This window comes from Spermophilus citellus (assembly GCF_964194105.1).
Source record: "Spermophilus citellus genome assembly, chromosome: 7".
NCBI lineage: Eukaryota > Metazoa > Chordata > Mammalia > Rodentia > Sciuridae > Spermophilus > Spermophilus citellus.
The window spans coordinates 27,073,137-27,094,705 of record NC_138188.1 but is presented as its reverse complement, the minus strand read 5'-3'; the positions used below and the strand labels follow the sequence as shown (position 1 = coordinate 27,094,705).

General features: G+C 34.7%; 1 protein-coding gene across 1 annotated transcript in view; it reads right to left on the bottom strand.

Moving 5' to 3' along the window:
- DOCK3 (dedicator of cytokinesis 3) overlaps positions 1-21,569 on the bottom strand; it is a 695,231-nt gene that overhangs the window by 193,940 nt on the left and 479,722 nt on the right. Inside the window, exon 10 of the mRNA XM_081301421.1 lies at positions 3,761-3,842. Coding sequence (XP_081157547.1) covers positions 3,761-3,842 — 82 coding nt within the window. The remainder of the gene's footprint in view (positions 1-3,760; positions 3,843-21,569) is intronic.

Genomic DNA, 21,569 nt, shown 5'->3' with positions numbered 1-21,569 from the left:
AGCAGCTCAATTCACAATAGCTAATCTATGGAACTAATTTAGGTTCCTTCAATGGGTGAATGAATTAAAAAATGTGATAATATATATATATATATATATATATATATATATATATATATACACACACACACACACACACACATATATATACATACATATATATATGTGTGTGTGTGTGTGTGTGTGTGTGTGTGTGTGTGTGTATATATATATATATATATATATATATATATATATATATATAATGGAATATTACTCAGCCTTAAAGAAAAGTATGTTTTTAATAACCCGGTGATAACTGTCTTCAACCATGCACTTACATTTAATAAAATGAGGCTGGAGAATATCATGCTAAGTAAAATATTCCAATCCCAAAAAAACTAAAAGCTGAATGTTTTCTCTGATATATGGATGCCAATTCACAATGGCAGGGTTGGCTAGGGAAGAATAGAGTTACTTTAGATTAGGCAGAGGGGAGTGAAGGGGAGGGAAGGGGTTATGGGGGTAGGAAGATTAGCAGAATGAATCAGACATTAATCTATGTACGTATATAACTGTATTACCGGTGGGATTCTACATCATGTATAATCAGAAGAATGAGAAATTATACTCCATTATATATGATATATAAAAGTGCATTCTATTGTCAGGTATAACAAATTAAAACAAATAAAAAAGTTTTAAAAACCATACTCTTGAAGACTAAGTACCAAGTGTGGCTACTCATGTTAAAATACAAAGACCTGTTAAATCAAGATGGAAAGAGAGATGATGCACTCATCATATAATGAGTAGGATTTGAATCCTAACTGCATGGCAGGAATTAGATATGCTCACTGGACTATACTCTCCGAACCTATGTAACTAGGAAGCTGGTGACCCACTACACAGTGGGTAGAGATGAGTGAGGACAGTGATTCAAGGCCCAACATCTCAGTTATTTATGTTCAGTTTGAAATTTGGAAAAGTTAGTTAATTTATTTCCGTATACCTGAGCTATTCTTTTTCTATAGAGATAATGGGACTTACAAATATAAAATATATCCATTTTTTTAACATTTAAGCTGCAGAAAATAAGAAATAGGTTATTAGAGTAATAATTTCAGAACTTCAAGAAATCAGCACCTAAAATCCCATTTTGAAATGTGGAAAAATATAAATAAATGTACAAAATATGATTCCAACTAATGCAGGGAAAATAGTACAAGTTCATTCTCCAGTGGGTCACTCAAACGTAACAGTAAGTAGCATATGTTTACTTATTTATTTATGTAGAAAATAATTTTTGAGACCTCAGTATTTATCACACACTGTGTGTGAGGTGTTGGATATCTAGTAATGAGTAAATACACATAGATATACTCTCACTCATATATACAGCCATTGTTTATTATGAAAGTCAACAAATTCCTCATTGTATTGGAAATTCATGTAAATATGAAACACTCTTGAATAAATTCTTTCTTCACAGGAAACCCTAAAATCTAACACAGTCAGAGATAATAAGGTTTCAAAGAGAAAGGGTTGTACCACTGATAATGTGAATGTAATGTGGCTCTGAAATCTGCTAAATCTGGCACCCTTTTCCTGATGTTAAGTTAGATAAACAGATCAGCATCAACTATTTTTGTGGCTGCATTTACTTTCATTTTTATTTTTCATTTGTTCATTTTAGTTATACATGACAGTAGAATGTATTTTGACATCCATACTTGACTCCACTTGTGGCTGCATTTTTTTTGCATTTATTGAGACTTTGTAGCACATATAGCAATCTGGAAGTCTCCTTTAGTTTATAGGATTAACTCAAGTCTTGGATAATAAGAAAACAGTTCTCACCAAACTTTATATATATATAAAAACGTAAAACATGAAAGTCCTGACTAAGCTAATCTTCTTCATGTGCTTTGTAAAAATGCCTCAAATCTTGTTTGGAAACTTTTAAAAATCCAGGGCTGTACTACAAAGTGAACTATGGAAGCAATATATGTAGTAGGTTTGTTCTTTCTCAGTGTGGCAGAACAGGAGCACATCATGAGTGTTGAATGCATCTTTGATTTATAAAATTGGAACTACAGCTTTGGCCTCTGGGCCCATACATATAATTAAATTCTAAATGAAAATTTTATTTTACTGCAATTACATCCAAATATCATCATAATCAAGTTCATTTTTCAAGTGACAAGGACTACTCATTCATATTTGAGGATTGCACATATACATGGGTCTGTTCCCACAAATCCAAGAAAAAAGGCATCAACATTTTCTCCTGTTATTTTACTAGATACTAGAGGACCAGGACCTGAAAACACCTTCCAAAATTACTGAAATATTGTAGAGAGATGTGTCTCATCTCCTTCTGTTTCAGAAGCAAGGTCTCAGAGAACCACGTTAGTGGTTAGGCACTCTCTTTTCCTTCTTTCATTACCTTCTAAGCCTTGAATACTGAGTTCAAAGATGGACAAAACATTATTTTAGCTTGGCTAGATTTATAAATATTTTTGTGTATCTGGAACATTTAAAGTTAAAGCTGTTCCTGTGAAAGTAGTTTCTAATTCTGTAATGACATCATTTGACATTTTGAAAGATTAAGGTATAGTAAATGAACTAAAGTCAGATAAACAAATACAGTTTTAACTTTCAAAGAAAATCACACATTATATCCCAGATAAATACTATTTGCATTCATGAGGCATAATGTAAATTTTTAGACATCACTTATCAATCACATACCACATGCAAGGTCATTGACAATTTGCGACTATCACATTTCCTAAGCTCAGTGAATTTTGATGTATCTTTTGATGTATCACTGAAACAGATCAAAGAACCCATAATAGTCAAAATATATTTAAAATTGTGACAGTCTTATTTATTTATTTATTTATTTTAAAGAGAGAGTGAGAGAGGGGGGTGAGAGAGAGAGAGAGAGAGAGAGAGAGAGAGAGAGAGAGAATTTTTAATATTTATTTTTTTTTAGTTCTCGGCGGACACAACATCTTTGTTGGTATGTGGTGCTGAGGATCGAACCCGGGTCGCACGCATGCCAGGCAAGCGCGCTACCACTTGAGCCACATCCCCAGCCCAGTCTTATTTTCTTTTTAAGCAAATAAGTGAACTCAAAGTTGGATAGTTTTTTAATGGGACAAAAATAAATCAGAATCAATTTGAAGAATATACAAGGCGATGTGGTATTGTGAGGTTTAACACTTTTCATTAAGCAAATTACACAACCTTCTCTGAGTTGATGGCTCCATGATTGCAGAGACCATGAACAACAGCATGGCTATTCAGAAAAAAATCCGAATGTTCAGATCACAGCAGAAGAAGACTTCCCATCTGGTATTTGAAAGAGGACTATTGAGTTTTTCTATCTTTATTTGAACTTACTTATAGACTGCTAAAGTGTAGATTTAGTGGACACATTTAAGAGAAAACTATGCTTACACATCAGAGAAATTCCCAGTGCCTTGGATAACAATAGTAAAACAATTAAGCCAGATTTTGTGGGAAGTAGTTTATAAAATCTGAATTTTTATTAAAGAAATATAATCAAGTACCTTTCACTGGTGCAGTTAAAAACCACACATAATTTTGGTTCTCTATAAATATTTCATTAAATTGGATAGAAACATAAATCAAATCCTACTGTCCCCAGTGTGAAGCAAATAATAAATGCTCGTTTCTAAGGTCACAATAGCTGTATAGCAGTTAGAGTCAATATCAAAAAAAGGGAGGGGAGAAGAAAATTTGCACATACTGTAAAAAGGGCACACATTCGGTCTATCTTCTCTGGGTTTCTTGGCCCACCATTCTTGTTCAGTCTCACCAGAAACCGCTCACTGAAAAGTAGGAAGCAGAAAGAAAACTGTAAAGAACTTTACACTTTAGAACAAATTAAAAAAGGTATACACACAGAATCCTCAAATACTTACAGGACAGCTAGTAAGAGATAGGTGAGGCCCAAAACACATATCTAGTAGCAAGACACCCTATTTTTTTGTGCCAAATAACATGCAGCAGACACTCCAAACTGCCAGATCAGATATTGCTGTTTACATGTTTGTTGTGGCTGTGTGTTTTATATCTCAGAAGGGCAGTAATAAGGACTGTGTCATATTTTTCCCCAATTCCCTCAAAGCACCTGGCACAATGCTAATCCCATTAACAAGTATCTTTGATGTGAGAACTCTGATCATAATAAAAATATTAATTATATTACAGCTAAAAGAATGTACATTATCCAATTTACATCTTCCTGTATGTAACTCTGGAGAATCTATTTTAGGACTAAGGGGAAAAAAACACTACAAGGACTTACAAAGATTTGAGTGAAAAGTAAAAAACAAATGATATGTTATAACTAAAGCAGAATTTTGTTGAGGGCTGCAATCAAGTCAAGATGGCACCTGGCAGTTTGCCAGGAGGAGTGGTTTGTGAAGCAACGCCACCAAGCCATTAAGATGATGAGGATTCCTTATTGGCTGACTACTGTATCTAGATTATGCTAATTGAGACAAGCTGTGTGTAATCAGTAAGGTGTATATACCTCTGCTGTACCGAAATAAAGCGGCTCCTGCTACCTTGGGTGCCCGCTACCTTGAGTTCCCACTTCAACCTTCAAGTTGCTTGTCACCTCCCGGTTATTGTGCCCAGCCGGACTGTGGCAGAATTTAAGTCAGTAAATATTTTATTTCTCAAATAATATAGGTAATTCCATATGGAAATTATTGAACTAAAAAAATAACAGCCCATAGATGTAGTTTTTGAAAAATTTGGAGAAATATCTCCTTTGTCCCTCATCTCCTTCCAGTCCCTACACAGAATCTCATTTAATCTCTTCATGCTAAGGTTCCCTACCAACTTAACAGGAAAACTGAGGCATGGTGAAGACAAAGTATGTGGCTATAAAAGTAGTTTGCTTCCCTTGTGTCCCCAGTCACACTAACTGAATACATGTGATATCAGTAAAAGGACAGGTATTAAAATATTCTACAAGAATTATAAGATGGAATATCAACTGCATGGTTTGATCAGTTCATGTATTCATTTGTTCATTTAGTTGACACAGATATTTATTATTATTAGTTTTTCCATGTTTTTGTTGGTATACTATAATTTTACATAATGGCAGGATTTGTTGTTACATATTTGTACATGCACACAATATAAAAATATAATTTGGCCAATATCATTCCCCAGTATTTCCACTTTTCTTTCCTTCCTCCCTTCCCCTGGTTCCTTTCCTCTACTCTACTGGTCTTCCTTCTATTTTCATGAGACCCCATGCCACCAATGTTTTCCTTTTTCTTCTCTAGCTTCTAAATATGAGAGAAAACACGAGACCCTTGATTTTCTGAGTTTGGCTTATTTCACTTAATATTCTCAAATTACATCCATTTTCCTATAAATGACATAATTTTATTCTTCTTTATAGATGAATAAAACCATAGATTATACCACATTTTCCTTATCCATTCATCCACTGACAGAAACTCAGGTTGGTTCCATCATTTGGCTATTATGAATGTGATGTTATAAATGTAAGTATGTATGTATTGCTATAGTATGCTGACTTTAATTCTTTAGGGTAGACACCTAGGGATGGTATAGTTGGGTCATATGGTGGTACCATTTCTAACCCTAGTGTTTTTTTTTAGTTGTAGTTGGACACAACATATTTATTTTATTTATTCATTCTTATGTGGTACTGAGGACTGAACTGAGAACCTCACACATGCTAGGTGAGCATTCTACTGCTGAGCCACAACCCCAGCCCCTAACCCTAGCCTTATGAGGAACCTCCATATTGATTTTTATAGTGGTTGTACTAATGTAAAATTCCACCAATAGTGTAAAAGTGTTCCTTTTTCTCTACATCCTCCCTAGAATTTATCATTGTTTACATCTTTTTTAAGCTTATGGTTCTTTTATTAACAAGGGCTTTGGTTACCTGAACAAAAATATATTTGAAAGTGGGGTGGTGATAGTAATGGTGATTCAGGTCTTTGTTTTGTAAGGTAAATGGAAACTTAGTACATGTTTGATTTCTGACCTCAAATGCCTGTTAGGTTTAGTACTGTAATGACAGGGATGAAAAACAATAACAAGAAAACATGATTAAGTCGTTAGGAAAACACAAATTTAAAACAGTGAGAAACTACTACATAATCTACTAAAAGGGCTAAAATTAAAGAATGAATATCAAGGCTTGGCAAGAATATAAAGCAGATAAAATGCTCATAAACTGTTGGTGGGAATGCAAAATAGTATAATTACTTTGAAAAACAGTTTGACAGCTTCTTACTAAACATAAACCAGTAATTCTACTCCTGGGTATTTACTCAGGAGAAATGAAAACATGTCCACACAAAAGCCTGAATTTGAATGTTTATAGCAGCTTATTTATAATAACAAAAACTATAAATTGCTTTCAAAGGATAAATAGTTCATATAACCAAATACAATTGCACAATTAAAAAACACAAGAAACTACTGAGACCTAATAATATAGATCAATCTCAAAAGCATTATGTTAAGTGAAAAGTTAATCACAAAGACCATATGCTATATATCACTATTTATTTTTTATTTTGGGAGGTATCAGGGATTGAACCCACAGGCACTTAACCACTGAGCCACATCCCCAGCCCATTTATTAATTCTTTATTAGTACATAATCATTACATTTGTTGTTACATATTCATACATACACACAACATAATTTGGTCAATTCCAATTCCTAGTTCCTCTCCTTTCTTTTCCCTCCTCCTGTTTTCTTGTCTCCTTCCTTTACTCTACTGGTCTCCTTTTTATTTTCTTGGGATTCCACTTCCCACCCTTTCCCCTTTTTCTCTGTAGCTTCCACATATGAGAGAAAATATACATATATGTTACTATCTATATTACATTCTGGAAAAGGCAAAACTATAGGGGTTGCCAAGGCTGAAAAAGGAGGGTACACTGTCAATAAAAGTGCAGGGGTAACTATGGGGTGATAAAATGTTCTATTTCTTTGTTACAGTGAGATTGCAATAAATTACCAAGACAGTCTCAATGTAAAGGATGGAGCCATCTTTATTCACCAGCTGGGGAGGCACCAGCTGGCGGGATGAGGAGGCAGGCTGCATGTCTATACGCCTTGACCCCCTCCAGGCGTTAGAGCACACCGTTTATAGTTTAAAACCACAAGTAAAACATGTCAGTATATTAATTATAAGTGGCTTTTGCTATGATTCAAAATTACAAACATCATGAGATCTAAAATCATAAGCAGAAGGGGAAGTGGGTCAAAATGACCCTAGTTGAGTATGATTTAAAGAATGTTTACTAACATCTAGACAAACATTATCTGACAGGATACATTGCCCAGAAAAAATGGAACCAAAAAGAGAAAAAATTTTCATCATATAAGAACAGAAATATCTGTGTTTCTATGCAGGGTGTGCCAAGCAGGATCAGGATGGAAGAGGCAGAATTCTCTCAAGGGAGAAGCATTTCTTACATAACATGGAGATTTAGGGTAAAATGGAGTCTGTTTAGTCATTGACCATTATAGCCTGGCCCATATTATCGTAACTGTAATGGTGGTTTCACAATGACATACAATCATCAAAACTCACTGAATGATGCAATAAAAAGGGCAAATTTTACTACATAAAAATTATATCCAACAAATCTGACTTCAAAAAAGATGGGATACACATTAGCACATTAACATCTCATGGAATAGTGTTAGTACAAGGAAAAATATTAAAGATAAAGGAGACAGAAATGAATAAAGGAAAACCCTTGATGAGGTGAGAACTAATAGAATGTAGGTGATAGTCAAGAAGGAAAAAGATAGGTTTAGATACACGTTAGTTTGTAGTTTTAGTAACAAAACGTTGAGGCTTATTACAGAAACAGGAAATAAGAAAAGTACATTTTTTAAAAAGACATACAAAAACATTAGTAAAAATTCTCAGATCATTTGAAAGAAAAAATGAGAAAAGATAATTGTGACACTGACAAGTGGAAAAAAAGGGACAATTAGGCAAATCAATTCTGTCTCCAAAATATATTTTTAACATTTATATCTCTTTCCATCTTCTTTGCTTCCATTAGTCGAAGCCACCACTAGATTCTAGCTTAGATTTATATAACAGTATCCCAGGTGGTGTCTTGTCCTTTTGCCTCTCTAAAATGTGTTCTTTGGAAAGATTGATCCTTTTCAAATGTCAATCAGATTACATAATTTCCCATTTCAGAATCTTTTCATATAATAAACTAATGTTTTACAAGGTTGTCAAGGCAATTCAAATTCAAGATGGAAAAAAATAGAATTTCAAAAAATGGTGCTGAAAATATTGGATGCAAAAATACAAAATAATGAAGTTGGACTTAAATTTATTTCATATCATATATAAAAATTAACTAAAAATGGATCATAGATCTAAATGTAAGAGCTAAACTACAAAAACTCTTAGAAGAAAATTTATCTCCATGACCTATGGATAATGTTTTTAGGTGGAACACTAGAAGCACAGCAACAAAAGAAAAAATAGGTAAGTTGGATTAAAATTAAAACTTTTGTGCTTTGAAGGATACCATCAAGAAAGTAGAAGAAAAGCTAGAGAATGAGTGAAAATATTGGCAAATCATATATCTGATAAGGGATGTATGCCTATACTATGGATCAAAGATTTAGGAATTAGACCAGGAGTTTTACAACTGCTAGAGAAAAACAGAGGATCAACAACCCAACATATGCATACAGGCATAAACTTCCTCAATAAGACTCCCAAACTCAAGAAATAAAACTGAAAATTTAAATGGGATGGCAAAATATTAATCTGCACAGCAAAGGTGAGTATGAAGAGAAAAGCTACAGAATGGAAGAAAATCATTGCCAGCTACTCTTTTGACAGATGATTATATCCAAAATATAGAAAAACTAAAAAAAATGTAACCACAAAAGACAACCCATTTAATAAATACAAAAATTTCCTAAACAGATATTTCTCAAGAGAAGAAATACAAATGACCAATAAATACATGAAAAAATGTTCAACATCTATAGCAGTTAGAGAAATGCAAATCAAAACTACACTGAGATTTCATCTCCCTCTAGTTAAGAATTGCAATCATCAAGAACACACATAATAATAAATGCTAGTGAGTTTGTGGAGAAAAGGAAAAAACCTATACTGTTGCTGGGATTATAAATTAGCACAACCACTATAGAAATCAGTATGGCAGTTCCTCAAATGACTATGATATGATCCAACTATACCACTCAATCTTCAGTATTCATAAAAAATAACTAAGTCAGCTTACTATAGCAATACATTGTGTACCAATGCTTATGGTAGAGCAATTCATAATTGCCAAATTGTGGAACTGCCTAGGTTCTGTCAATGGATGAATGGATAAAGAAAATGTGGCACATATACACAACAGAGTCATAAAGAATGAACTTACTCAGCTGGGATTGTGGCTCAGTTATAGAGTGCTTGTCTAGCACATGTGAGACCCTGGGCTTGATCCTCAGCACCACTTAAATATAAATAAATAAAATAAAAGTACTGTTTCCAACTACTTCCAAAAAATAAAAAAAAATATTAAAAAAAAGAATGAACTTAGGTCATTTGCAGAAAAATGGATGGAACTGGAGGACATCATGTTAAATGAAGATAGATTCAGAAAGTCAAGGTTTAGGTTTTTCTCTTGTATATGGAAGACAGAAAGAAAACAGGAGAGAAGAGGGATTTTGAATAAAAAGAAGGGAGACAAGTTGAGTAGATGATGAGGCTGGGGGGTAGGAGAAATGGGAAAGTGAGGGTAATGGCAATGAAATTGACCAAATAAGAATAAATCAGGCCTTCCGACCAGCAGACAACCACGGGAGGTCAAGCCCAGCCACCCAGATCCACCCACACTTGCCTGCGTGGGACCCAGGTTCACAATAGGCAGAGGTCCACCCCTCAATTGGCAGACACCCTGCCGAGCCCAGCCTCTGGCATAGGACCACCCATTCCAACCAGCAGACTACTGCGGGAGGTCAAGCCCAGCAGCCCAGATCTGCCCAAACCAGTCTGCATGTAACCCAGGCTCACAACTACCACAGGAGCCCAGGCCTCGCCCAGATCCACCCACAACAACTTGCGTAGGATCCAGGTCCAGAGTAGGTCCGAGTTTGTCCCCCCCGCCCCCACCTGGGAGCCTAAGCCTAAACAACTTCCATCTTGGGACACTGTAGTCACTGCCATAGCCTTTCCCACATAGCAGGAAACTTTTTGACAATAGGGACTAGAAGCAGCTACATTTCAGAGCAGGCATTCCAAAGAGAGTGTGAGGCCCACCCTTTCAGCCCCATATCTATAAGACATTGTTTCCATCTTGGGGCACCTCAACTATTATCTCAAGTTACCTCGGCTATTGCCACCACCATCTTTAGATGCAGTAGCATACATACAGGGACACCACCAGGGTCTTAAAGACTAACTTCAAGGTGAGGCACAGATAATCTTCATGGGTACTACAAAAATACAGGGTAGAAACTGTAATATCTCAGATTCACGCTGCAAGAAAGAAAAATACATAGACAACATGAAAAAAAAAAAAGGCAGGAAAGTACACCAAACAAACCAGGATACTATAATAACAGAATGCATAAACAGCAAAGTTGATGAAATATCAGAGAAGGAGTTCAGAAGGTTCATAATTAAAATGATCTGTTAATTAAAGAATGACCTAAAAGAGCAAAAACAGGCAAAAATTGATCACTCCAACAAAGAAATAAGTGAGCAAATACAGGCAGCAAAAGATTACTTCAAGAAAGAAACAGAGACTCTGAAAAAAAAATAAACCATAGTCAAAAATACTTGAAATGAAGGTTACAATAAACCAAATAAAAATCTCAATAGAAAAAATAACCAACAGACAGGATCCCTTGGAAGAAAAAAGTTCAGATAATGAAGACAAAGTATACAATCTGAAAAATAAAGTTGATGACACAGTGAAGATAGTAAGAAACTATGAATAGAACATCCAAGAATTATGGGACAGCATCAAAAAAACAAATATAAGAGTTATTGAGATAGAGGAAGGAACAGAATTTCAAACCAAAGAAAAGCACAATCTCTTCAATGAAATAATATCAGAAAATTTCCCAAGCTTGAAGAATGAATTAGAAAACCAAATAAAAGAGGCTTACAGGATGCCAAACGCATAAAATTATAATAGATCTACACCAAGGCACATTATAATGAAAATGCCTAGCACACAGAATAAGGATAAAATCTTAAAAGCCAAAGAGAGAGGAATCAGATCACACATAGGGGGAGACCAATTCATATCTCAGCAGATTTTTCAACCCAGATCCTCAAAGCCAGAAGATCATGGAACAACATATACCAAGCTCTGAGAGAAAATGAATGCCAACCAAGAATTTTATATCCAGCAAAATTCAGCTTCAGATTTTATGACGAAATAAAAACCTTCCATGACAAACAAAAGTTAAAAGAATTTACAGCAAGAAGGCCAGCACTACAGAACATTCTTGGCAAAATATTCCAAGAAGAGGGAATAAAAAATAAGGATGAAAAATCACCAGAGGGAGGTGTTACACTATGGAAAATCTAATAGAGGAGAAACCAAGTCACATTAAATACCAAAAATAAACAAAAATGGCTACAAATACAAATCATGTCTCAATAATAACCCTGAATGTTAATGGCCTAAACTCACCAATCAAAAGACATAGGCTAGCTGACTGGATTAAAAAAAGATCCAACAATATGCTATTTCCAAGAGACTCATCTCACAGGAAAAGACATCCACAGACTGAAGGTGAAGGGTTGGGAAAAAATCATACCACTCACATGGACTACAGAAGCAAGCAAGGGTTTCCTCCTCATATCAAATAAAGCAGACTTCAAGGAAAGTTAACCAAAAGGGATAAAGGAAATTTCATACTGCTCAAGGGAACCATACACCAACAAGACTTGACAATTATAAATATGTATGCCCCAAACAATGGAGTGACCACATTCATTAAACTCTTTTCAAATTCAAGAGTCAAATAGACCACAACAAAATAATTTTGGGTGACTTTAACACACCTTATTTACCACTGGATAGATCTTCCAAACAAAAGCTGAATAAAGAAACTACAGAACTTAATAACAAAAATCAATAACTTAGATGTAAGTGACATATATAGAATATTCATCCTTTAACAAGTAAATACACTTTATTCTCAGCAGAACATGAATCCTTCTATAAAATAGACCATATATTATGTCACAAAGCAAATCTTAGCAAATATAAAAAAGTAGAGATACGATCCTGCATTCTGTCATATCATAATGGAATGAGGCGGTGCGGCCGGTGCAGACGGAAGATGGCGCAGAATGCAGAGGCTTTGCTTGTGGGTCACCAGACCAAGCTCTGAACACAGCACAAGGTCACCCCAGCACCCCCCACAACACCAAACACCCTATGAGGGAAACAGACGGAATCCATCTTGGAAAACCTTATTCGCCATCTATTGGTGGGCATAGCTACCAGTGTGGTTCTGCGGCTGATCAGAGAGATTTTGGTACTATACAAGAGCAATATAAATATATAGGGGAAAAATATTAAAAACAACAGTCACACAGAGCTGGAAAGAAATGTGAGCAACATGAAAAAAAACAAGGAAAGAAAGGACCACAAACGTTGCAGGACAATTCAACATTATAAGAGATAACATCTGCAGCAGAAGGAATGATTTCAGGATATACATGGTTCAGATGATCGGGAGACTTTAGACAGCAAATTCAGACAATGAAAGATCACTCTGACAACGAATTACATAAACAAATCCAAGAAGCAAAAGATCAACTCTACAGGGAGATTGAGGTTATACAACAAAACAAAACAAACAAACAACAACAACAACAACAACAAAACCAAACAGAAATTCTGGAAATGAAGGAAATAATAAACCAAATTAAAAACTCAAATGAGAGTATCACCAGTAGAATAGAACACTTAGAAGATAGAACATCGGACAATGAAGACAAAGTATATCATCTCGAAAAGAGTGTAGACAGCACAGCGAGACTGATAAGAAACGATGAGCAGAACATCCAAGATATATGGGATAGCATAAAGAGACCAAATTTAAGAGTTACTGGGACACAGGAAGATATAGAGGTCCAAACCAAAGGAATGAGCAATCTGTTCAATGAAATAATATTAGAAAACTTCCCAGACATGAAGAATGAAACAGAAATCCAAATCCTAGAAGCCTACAGGATGCCAAATATGCAAAATCACAAGAGATCCACACCAAGACACATTATAATGAAGATAGATGCCCAACATACAGAACAAGGAGAGAATTTTAAAAGCCACAAGAGAAAGGAAGCAGATTACATTTAGGGGTAAACCAACTAGTCTGATCTTTCAACACAGACTCTGAAAGCTAGAAGATCCTGGAACAACATACTTCAAATGCTGAAAGATATGAATTAGAACCAAGAATCTTGTATCCAGCAAAATTAAGCTTCAGGTTTGAAGATGGAAAAAAACCCTTCCATGATAAACAAAAGTTAAAAGAATTTGCAGCTAGAAAACCAGCGCTTCAAAACATCCTTGGCAAAACATTACATGAAGAGGAAATGAAAAATAACAATGAAAACCAACAGTGGGTGGTAGTACAGTAAAGGAAAAACTAACCTGCTGCGCCCCTCCACTGACTCAGGCAATGGCAAGGCCCTACTGAGGTGGATGGCACAAGGCTTCCATCCTCTGGAGGAGCACAATATATTTCTGGGAATGGGCTGATTTGTTTTTGTATTCCTTTAATAAGTATAGTTGTGACTTCTCATATGACCATTAAGTATGAAGGAAAAAACATGACTTTCTCAATTAATGCAACTACTTCTAAAGAATAGATCTGTTTGCTCTAAATGCAACGATTCAGCTGTGGAGCATAAATTGTTAATGTCTAATGAAAAACTCCCTGTATTCCTGTCAAGGAAGTTTTTGAGAAATTAAATTAAAATCTAGAGAAGAAAAATTAATGTTAAGAAGACAGATTAGTGCTTAGTACTGGGCAACTTGTTCTTGTTCCTGAGCACAATGGTTTGTGCTCTTACTCTTATTTGATTAAAATTAATAACAAGTTAACCACTTGCTGTAACCATGGCACCGGTTCCAGTCAGTAAGTCAAGAAAGAATTGTCAAGGTATAGGCCAATAGTTGGGACATTTCTAACTATTATTAAAAGTTAACTAAACAGAAACAGCTCAAAGCAAAACTCGAACAGAAAGGAAAAATGATTGCTTATGCATAAGCCTAGATAAATTCTTCTATTCTAATTGTAGCTATGCAATATTTTGTTTCTTTGAATAATGATTCCTGTTTTGCAACCACAGAGTACTGTGAGCCTGCCAAAATGAAAAGTATATATGATCAACTTCACAAGTAAAGATTGGGATTCAGCACCTTCACTTTGATGTCTGTGTTGTTTCTCCACCCCCCTTTCACCGACTCCTCACCATCTGTTCGTCTCTTGAGACCCCCTGTTGGAGCTGGACTCCGACACTAACCAAAGAGGAAAAGCTAATCAAGTTAAAGAACAAAAATAAATGAATATGGCTGGAAATACAAACCATATCTCAACAGTAACCCTAAATGTTAATGGCTTAAACTCACCAATCAAAAGACATAGGCTAGTAGAATGGACTAAAAAAAAGATCCAACAATATGCTACCTACAGGAGACTCATCTGATAGGAAAAGACATACATAGACTGAAAGTGAAAGGTTGGGAAAAATCATACCACTCACATGGACCTTGGAAGCAAGCAGGGGTGTTCATACTCATATCAAATAAAATAAACTTCAAGCCAAAGTTAATCAAAAGGGATAAAGAAGGACATTATATACTGCTCAAGGGAACCATTCACCAAAAAGACATAACAATCATTAATATATGCCCCAAACAATGGTGCAGCTATGTTCATCAAACAGACCACAACACAATAATCATGGGTGATTTTAACACACATCTCTCACCACTGGACAGATTTTCCAAACAAAAGTTGAAAATAAAAAAAATAATGAAATTAAATTAGAAATCAATGGTAAAACAAGAAACAAAAGCTACTCCAACAAATAGAGACTAAATAATATGCTACTGAATGAACAATGGGTTGCAGAAGACATCAGGGAGGAGATTAAAAAAAAATCTTAAAGGTGAATGATAATAAATATACCATATATCAAAATCTCTGGGACACTATGAATGCAGTTTTAAGAAGAAAGTTCATTGCATGGTGTTCATTCCTTAAAAGAAGAAAAAGTCAACATATAAATGACCTGACTTACACCTCAAAGTCCTAGAAAAAGAACAAATCAAAACCAAACGCAGTGTAAGACAGGAAATAATTAAAATCAGGGCTGAAATCAATGAAACTGAAACAAAAGAAACAATTGACAAAATTGACAAAACAAAAAGTTGGGTCATTGAACAAATAAACAAAATTGACAGATCCTTCGCCATGCTAACGAAGAGAAGACAGAAAACTCAAATTACTAACATATATGATGAAAAAGGAAATATCACAACAGACACTACAGAAATACAGACAATAAAAATTAGAAATTATTTTGAAAACTTGTACTCCAATAAAGTAGAAAATATCAAAGGCATTTACAAATTTCTAGAGTCATCTAGAAAATTGAACCAGGATGATATACACAATTTAAACAGATCAATTTCAAGTGTCAAAATAGAAGATGCTATCAGAAGCCTACCAACCAAGAAAAGCCCAGGACTGGATGGATACACAGCCGAGTTCTACAAGACCTTTAAAGAAGAACTAATACCAATAGTCTACAATTCATTTCACAAAATAGAAAAAGAGGCAGCATTTCCAAACTCATTCTACGAGGCCACTATCATCCTGATTCCAAAACCAGGCAAAGACACATCAAAAAGAAAGAAAAAAAGAAAACTTCAGACCAATATCTCTAATGAACATAGATGCAAAAACTCTTATTAAAATTCTGGCAAATTGAATACGAAAATATATCAAAAAAATCATGCACCACAATCAAGAGGGGTTCATCACAGGAATGCAAGAGTGGTTCAACATACAGAAATCAATAAATGTAATTCATCACATCAATAGACTTAAAGATAAGAATCATATGATCATCTCAATAGATGTAGAAAAACCATTTGACAAAATACAGCACCCCTTCATGTTCAAAACACTAGAAAAACTAGGGATAACAGAAACGTACCTCAACATCATAAAAGCCATCTATGCTAAGCCCCAGCCCAACATCATTCTAAATGGATAAAAATTGAAGGCATTCCCTCTAAAAACGGGAACAAGACAGGGATGCCCTATTTCACCACTTCTATATAACATAGTTCTTGAAACACTGGCCAGAGCAATTAGACAGATGAGAGAAATTAAAGGGATACACATAAGAAAAGAAGAACTCAAATTGGCACTATTTGCTGATGATGTGATTCTATAGTAGATCAATGTTACCTAGAAGACCCCCAAAAATTCCACCAGCAAACTTTTAGAACTAGTAAATGAATTTAATCAATGTAGCAGGATATAAAATCAACACCCATAAATCAAAGTCCAGGAAAACTACTCAATTAATAATAGCCTCAAAAAAAAAAAAAACCAAAACAAAAAACAACAACTTGGGAATCAACTTAATGAAAGAGGTGAAAGGTCTATATAATAAAAATTACAGAACCATAAAAAAGAAGTCAAAGAAGACCTTATAAGATGGAAAGATGTACCTTGCTCTTGGATAGGCAGAATTAATATTAGCAAATTGACCATACTTCCAAAAGCACTATACAGATTTAATGCAATGCTGATTAAAATTCCAATGACATTCCTCAAAGAAATAGAAAAAGCAATCATGAAATTCATCTGGAAACACAAGCGACCCAGAATAGCTAAAGCAATCCTTGGCAAGAATAGTGAAGCAGGTGGCATCACTACACCAGACCTTAAACTATACTACATAGCAATAGTAACAAAAACAGTGTGGTACTGGCACCAAAACAGACTGATAGACCAATAGTACAGAATAGAGGATCCAGAGACTAACCCACAAAATTATAATTATCTTATATTAGACAAATGTGCCAAAAACATGCTTGGAGAAAAGATAGCCTCTTCAACACATGGTGCTGGGAAAACTGGAAATCCATATGCAACAACATGAAATTAAACCCCTGCCTCGAATAAAACCAGAGACCCTGCATCTAATAGAAGAAAAAGTAAGCCCTAATCTCCATCATGTGGGACTAGGCCCCAGCTTCCTTCATAAGACTCCTTTGGTATAAGAATTAAAATCAAGAATCAATAAATGGAATGGAATCAAACTAAAAAGTTTCTTAGCAAAAGAAACAATCTGCGGTGAATAGAGAGCCTATATCTTGGGGGCAAATCTTTATCCCACACATCAGACAGAGCACTAATCTCTAGGGTATATAAAGAACTCAAAAAGTTAAACACCAAAATAACAAATAACCCAATCAATAAATGGGCTAAGGACCTTAACAGAAACTTCTCAGGATATGCAATCAATCAACAAATACATGAAAAAAATGTTCATCATTTCTAGCAATTAGAGAAATGCAAATCTAAACTGCTCTAACATATCATCTCACTCTGATCAGAATGACAGCTATTATGAAGACAAACAACAAGTGTTGTCGAGGATATGGGGAAAAATTATACTCATACACTGCTGGTGGGACTGCAAATTGGTGCAGCCAATATGGAAAGCAGTATGGAGACTTCTTGGAAAACTTGGAATAGAACCACCATTTGACCCAGCTATCCTTCTCCTTGGTCTATACCCAAAGGACTTAAAAACAGCATACTACATGGACACAGCCACATTAATGTTTATAGCAGCACAATTCATGATAGCTAAACTGTGGAACCAATCTAGATGCCTGTCAATAGATGAATGGTTAAAAAAATATGGCATATATACACAATGGAATATTACTCAGCAATAGAAGAGAATAAAATCATAGCACTTGCAGGTAAATGGATGGAGTTAGAGAAGATAATACTAAGTGAAGTTAGCCAATCCCCAAAAACCCAAATGCTAAATGTTTTCTTTTATATAAGGAGGCTGATTTATAGTGGGATAGGGAGAGGGAACATGGGAGGAATAGATGAACTCTAGATAGGTTGGGAGGGGAAGGAAGGGGCATGGGGTTAGAAATGATGGTGGAATGTGATGGTCATCATTATACAAAGTACATGTATGAAGACACAAGTTGGTTTGAATATACTTTGTATACAACCAAAGATATGAAAAATTGTGTTCTATATGTGTAATATGAATTGTAATGCATTCCACTGCCATATATAAATTTTAAAAAATAAATAAAAAGAATAAAGAATACAGCTTTTTGTATTATTATAACAATAGAAATTAAAAATAAAAAACTAAAATATTACCAACAACAAAAAATTCAATAATAAAAAGACAAACCAATAAAAAACAGGCCAAGACTTAAATAGATGTTTCTCCAAAGAATATACAAATGGCCAATAAATGCACATGAAAAAATGTTCAACATTTTTAGCCATCTGGGAATTACAAATAAAAATCAGAATGAGTGTACTGTTTCACCACCACTATGATAGATTTAATCAAAATGACAGATAATGAAAAATATTGAGAAGAAGGTAGTAAAATTGGAACTATCATATCCTGTTGGAATATAGTCATTTTGGAAAAGTCTGGAAGTTTTTAACATATTTAAATATAGGTAACATACGACCCATCAATTATACTTCCAGTTATATACCCCAGAGAAATGAAAACATTGTCACTCACAAAAAGAACTTGTGAATAAATGTTCACAGTAGCATTATTAATAATATCCAGAAGGCAATAACAACAAAAATATCCATCAGTGAATAGATAAGTAAATACAATGTGGTAGGAATAGTCATATAACAAAATATTTTCCAGTCATGAAAGGAATGAAATACTGATACATGCTACAATGTGGATGAACCTTAAAAACATTATGCTAAGTGACAGAAGCCAATTACAAAAGACTACATGTTGTATGATTCCATTCTTATGAAATGTCTGAATCTATGGAGACAGTATATTAGTGGTTGTTTAGGGATAGGGGTCTGGAGGAAATGGGATAACTGTTGAAGGATATAGAATTCCTTTAGGGGTTGATTAAAATGTTCTAAGATGGATTACAATCCAATAATGGATTTAAAATTCTAACATACTAAAAGTCACTGAACTGTACCCTTTGAATGGGTGATTTATATGACATTATATCTCATAAGGCTGTGATAATAAACAACAAATCTTTTCATGGCTTATTCTCACTCTCAGACAACATGTAAATTCCTTTCCAAGTTTTGCAATGCCTTGTGTGGAACATATGACCTACTTTTACAGCCCCATATCATTTCACATGAGCCTTTCTTGCTTACCACTCTCCACATACATCAGTCTCCTACTTTCAAGTTTATAATGTCTTAAACATGCCAAGCTCATTCTTGTTACAGGACCTTTCCATATTCTGTTATCTTTGCCTGGAATGCTGTTCTTTCAGTCCAAGTATTTGGGTCATTGCCATCCCTCAGGTCCTAGCTCAAATGGCAGTTCCCCAGAGAAACCAACTCTGATGACTTTAACAAGAGCTACACTCCTCCCCTATTACTTATTCTTTTGGCATGAACTAATTATTTTCTTTCTTTATTATATTTCTCTTACATAAGAGTAAATTTGTTTTTTAAATTGATTTATAAAATGACAGCAGAATGCATTACAATTCTTATTACACATATATGCCACAATTTTTCATATCTCTGTATATAAAATATGTTGACACCCAATTCATGTCTTCATATATGTACTTTGGATAATGATGTCTATCACATTCAACTATCCTTGCTAATCCCCTTCCCCCAGTAAATTTTTAAGGGCAAGGAAATTTGTTCTCAGTTGTGTTTCTAGTACTTCCAAAATCTATAGGTGCTCAATACATGCTGAATGAACAAGGTGGAAACTTTCTGAAGATCACCATAAACTAAATCCAAGTCATTCTATGAAGAAAAATCCTTGATCCAGGTGGGAGCAAATAAGACAGTAAGCACAAATCAACCTTCTAACGTGGTGGCCATGGACTCAGAAACATTAAGTATATTGTGGTAGATTGTGGTAGATATAATCTCCTTGCTACACACTAAAAATATATTTTCTATTTCTTCCTGGGTACTTTGCTAGACTATAAAACTTAATCCTCTGTAAGTTGAGTGCAGCCATGTGATTGAGTTTCAGATGCTAAAATATGACTGGAAATGATGTGAACAACCTGTAGGCCTAACCCTAAAAAACCTGATATATGTGCTTTCATATGTTCCCTCTTCCAGCTATATGGGTTAGACGTGATCTCCCAGGGTAACCCTAGGACCACGCATTGATGATGGAAGATTATCTATTTGTCTAGATTTCTGAAAGATTGTACAAATGAGGGATACCTTACTAAATGCAGATTCACTCACACAGCACTGTTATACAAGAATAAGACACACTTTGAATTTTAGCCATGGCAACTTTGCTTGCTTTATTTAATTTTTTTAAAGAATTGTACATATTGGGGGTACAGTGTGATAATTGAATGTATGTATACAATATGTAATGATCAAATTGGGATAATCAGAATTTCCATCTCCTTAAACATTCATCATTTCTTGTGTTTTATATATTTATCTACTTATTATAGCAGTTAATCTATCCTAACTATGTATACCTTGCATATGATGACAACTCAATTTTAACTATTAACTTGGTAATAATCTTCATGGACAGCTCATGGATATGAGAATAAAAGTAATTTTAGGAAACTTATGTTTTTTCAAGAGAATTACTTTTGCACTCTTCTTTGAAGGGAAGACATACCGATATTCTCACCATCACAGTACCACTCTATGAATCAATTTCATTTAAAAAATGTTTTCATTAGTAAATTATAATTATACATAATACTGGGAGTTTATTGTGACATTACCATACTTGTATGAAATAAAATTTTCTCCACTTCAGTCCCCAGTATTTTCTATCTTTTCTCTCCTCCCTCTTCCTGTTTCCCTTCCTCATTCTACTGCTCTTCTATTTATTTATAGTTTTTTTAAAAAATTAATATTTTTATAGATAAATATGTAAGCAAAGCTCACTGTTGTATATTCATATAAGTACATAGCATAATTTGGTCAATTTCATTCCATCATTCCTTCCCTTTCCCATCGTTCCTCCCTCCTGCTCCATCCCCTTTCTTTGTTCCACTGATCTAACTTCTATTTTCATGGGATTCTCCCGTACTTTTCTGTCATAAGCCATCCCTGGGTTGCCTGTGGGTCACTATACATCAAAGCCTAGTGGATAGAAACATGTGGTATCTGGGAATGACCAGTGGACATTTTCTCTGGTCAACTGTCCAGGGACATTGTGAATTTCTGTCCCACTCTGCCATGTCCCACACACCACCTGGAATGG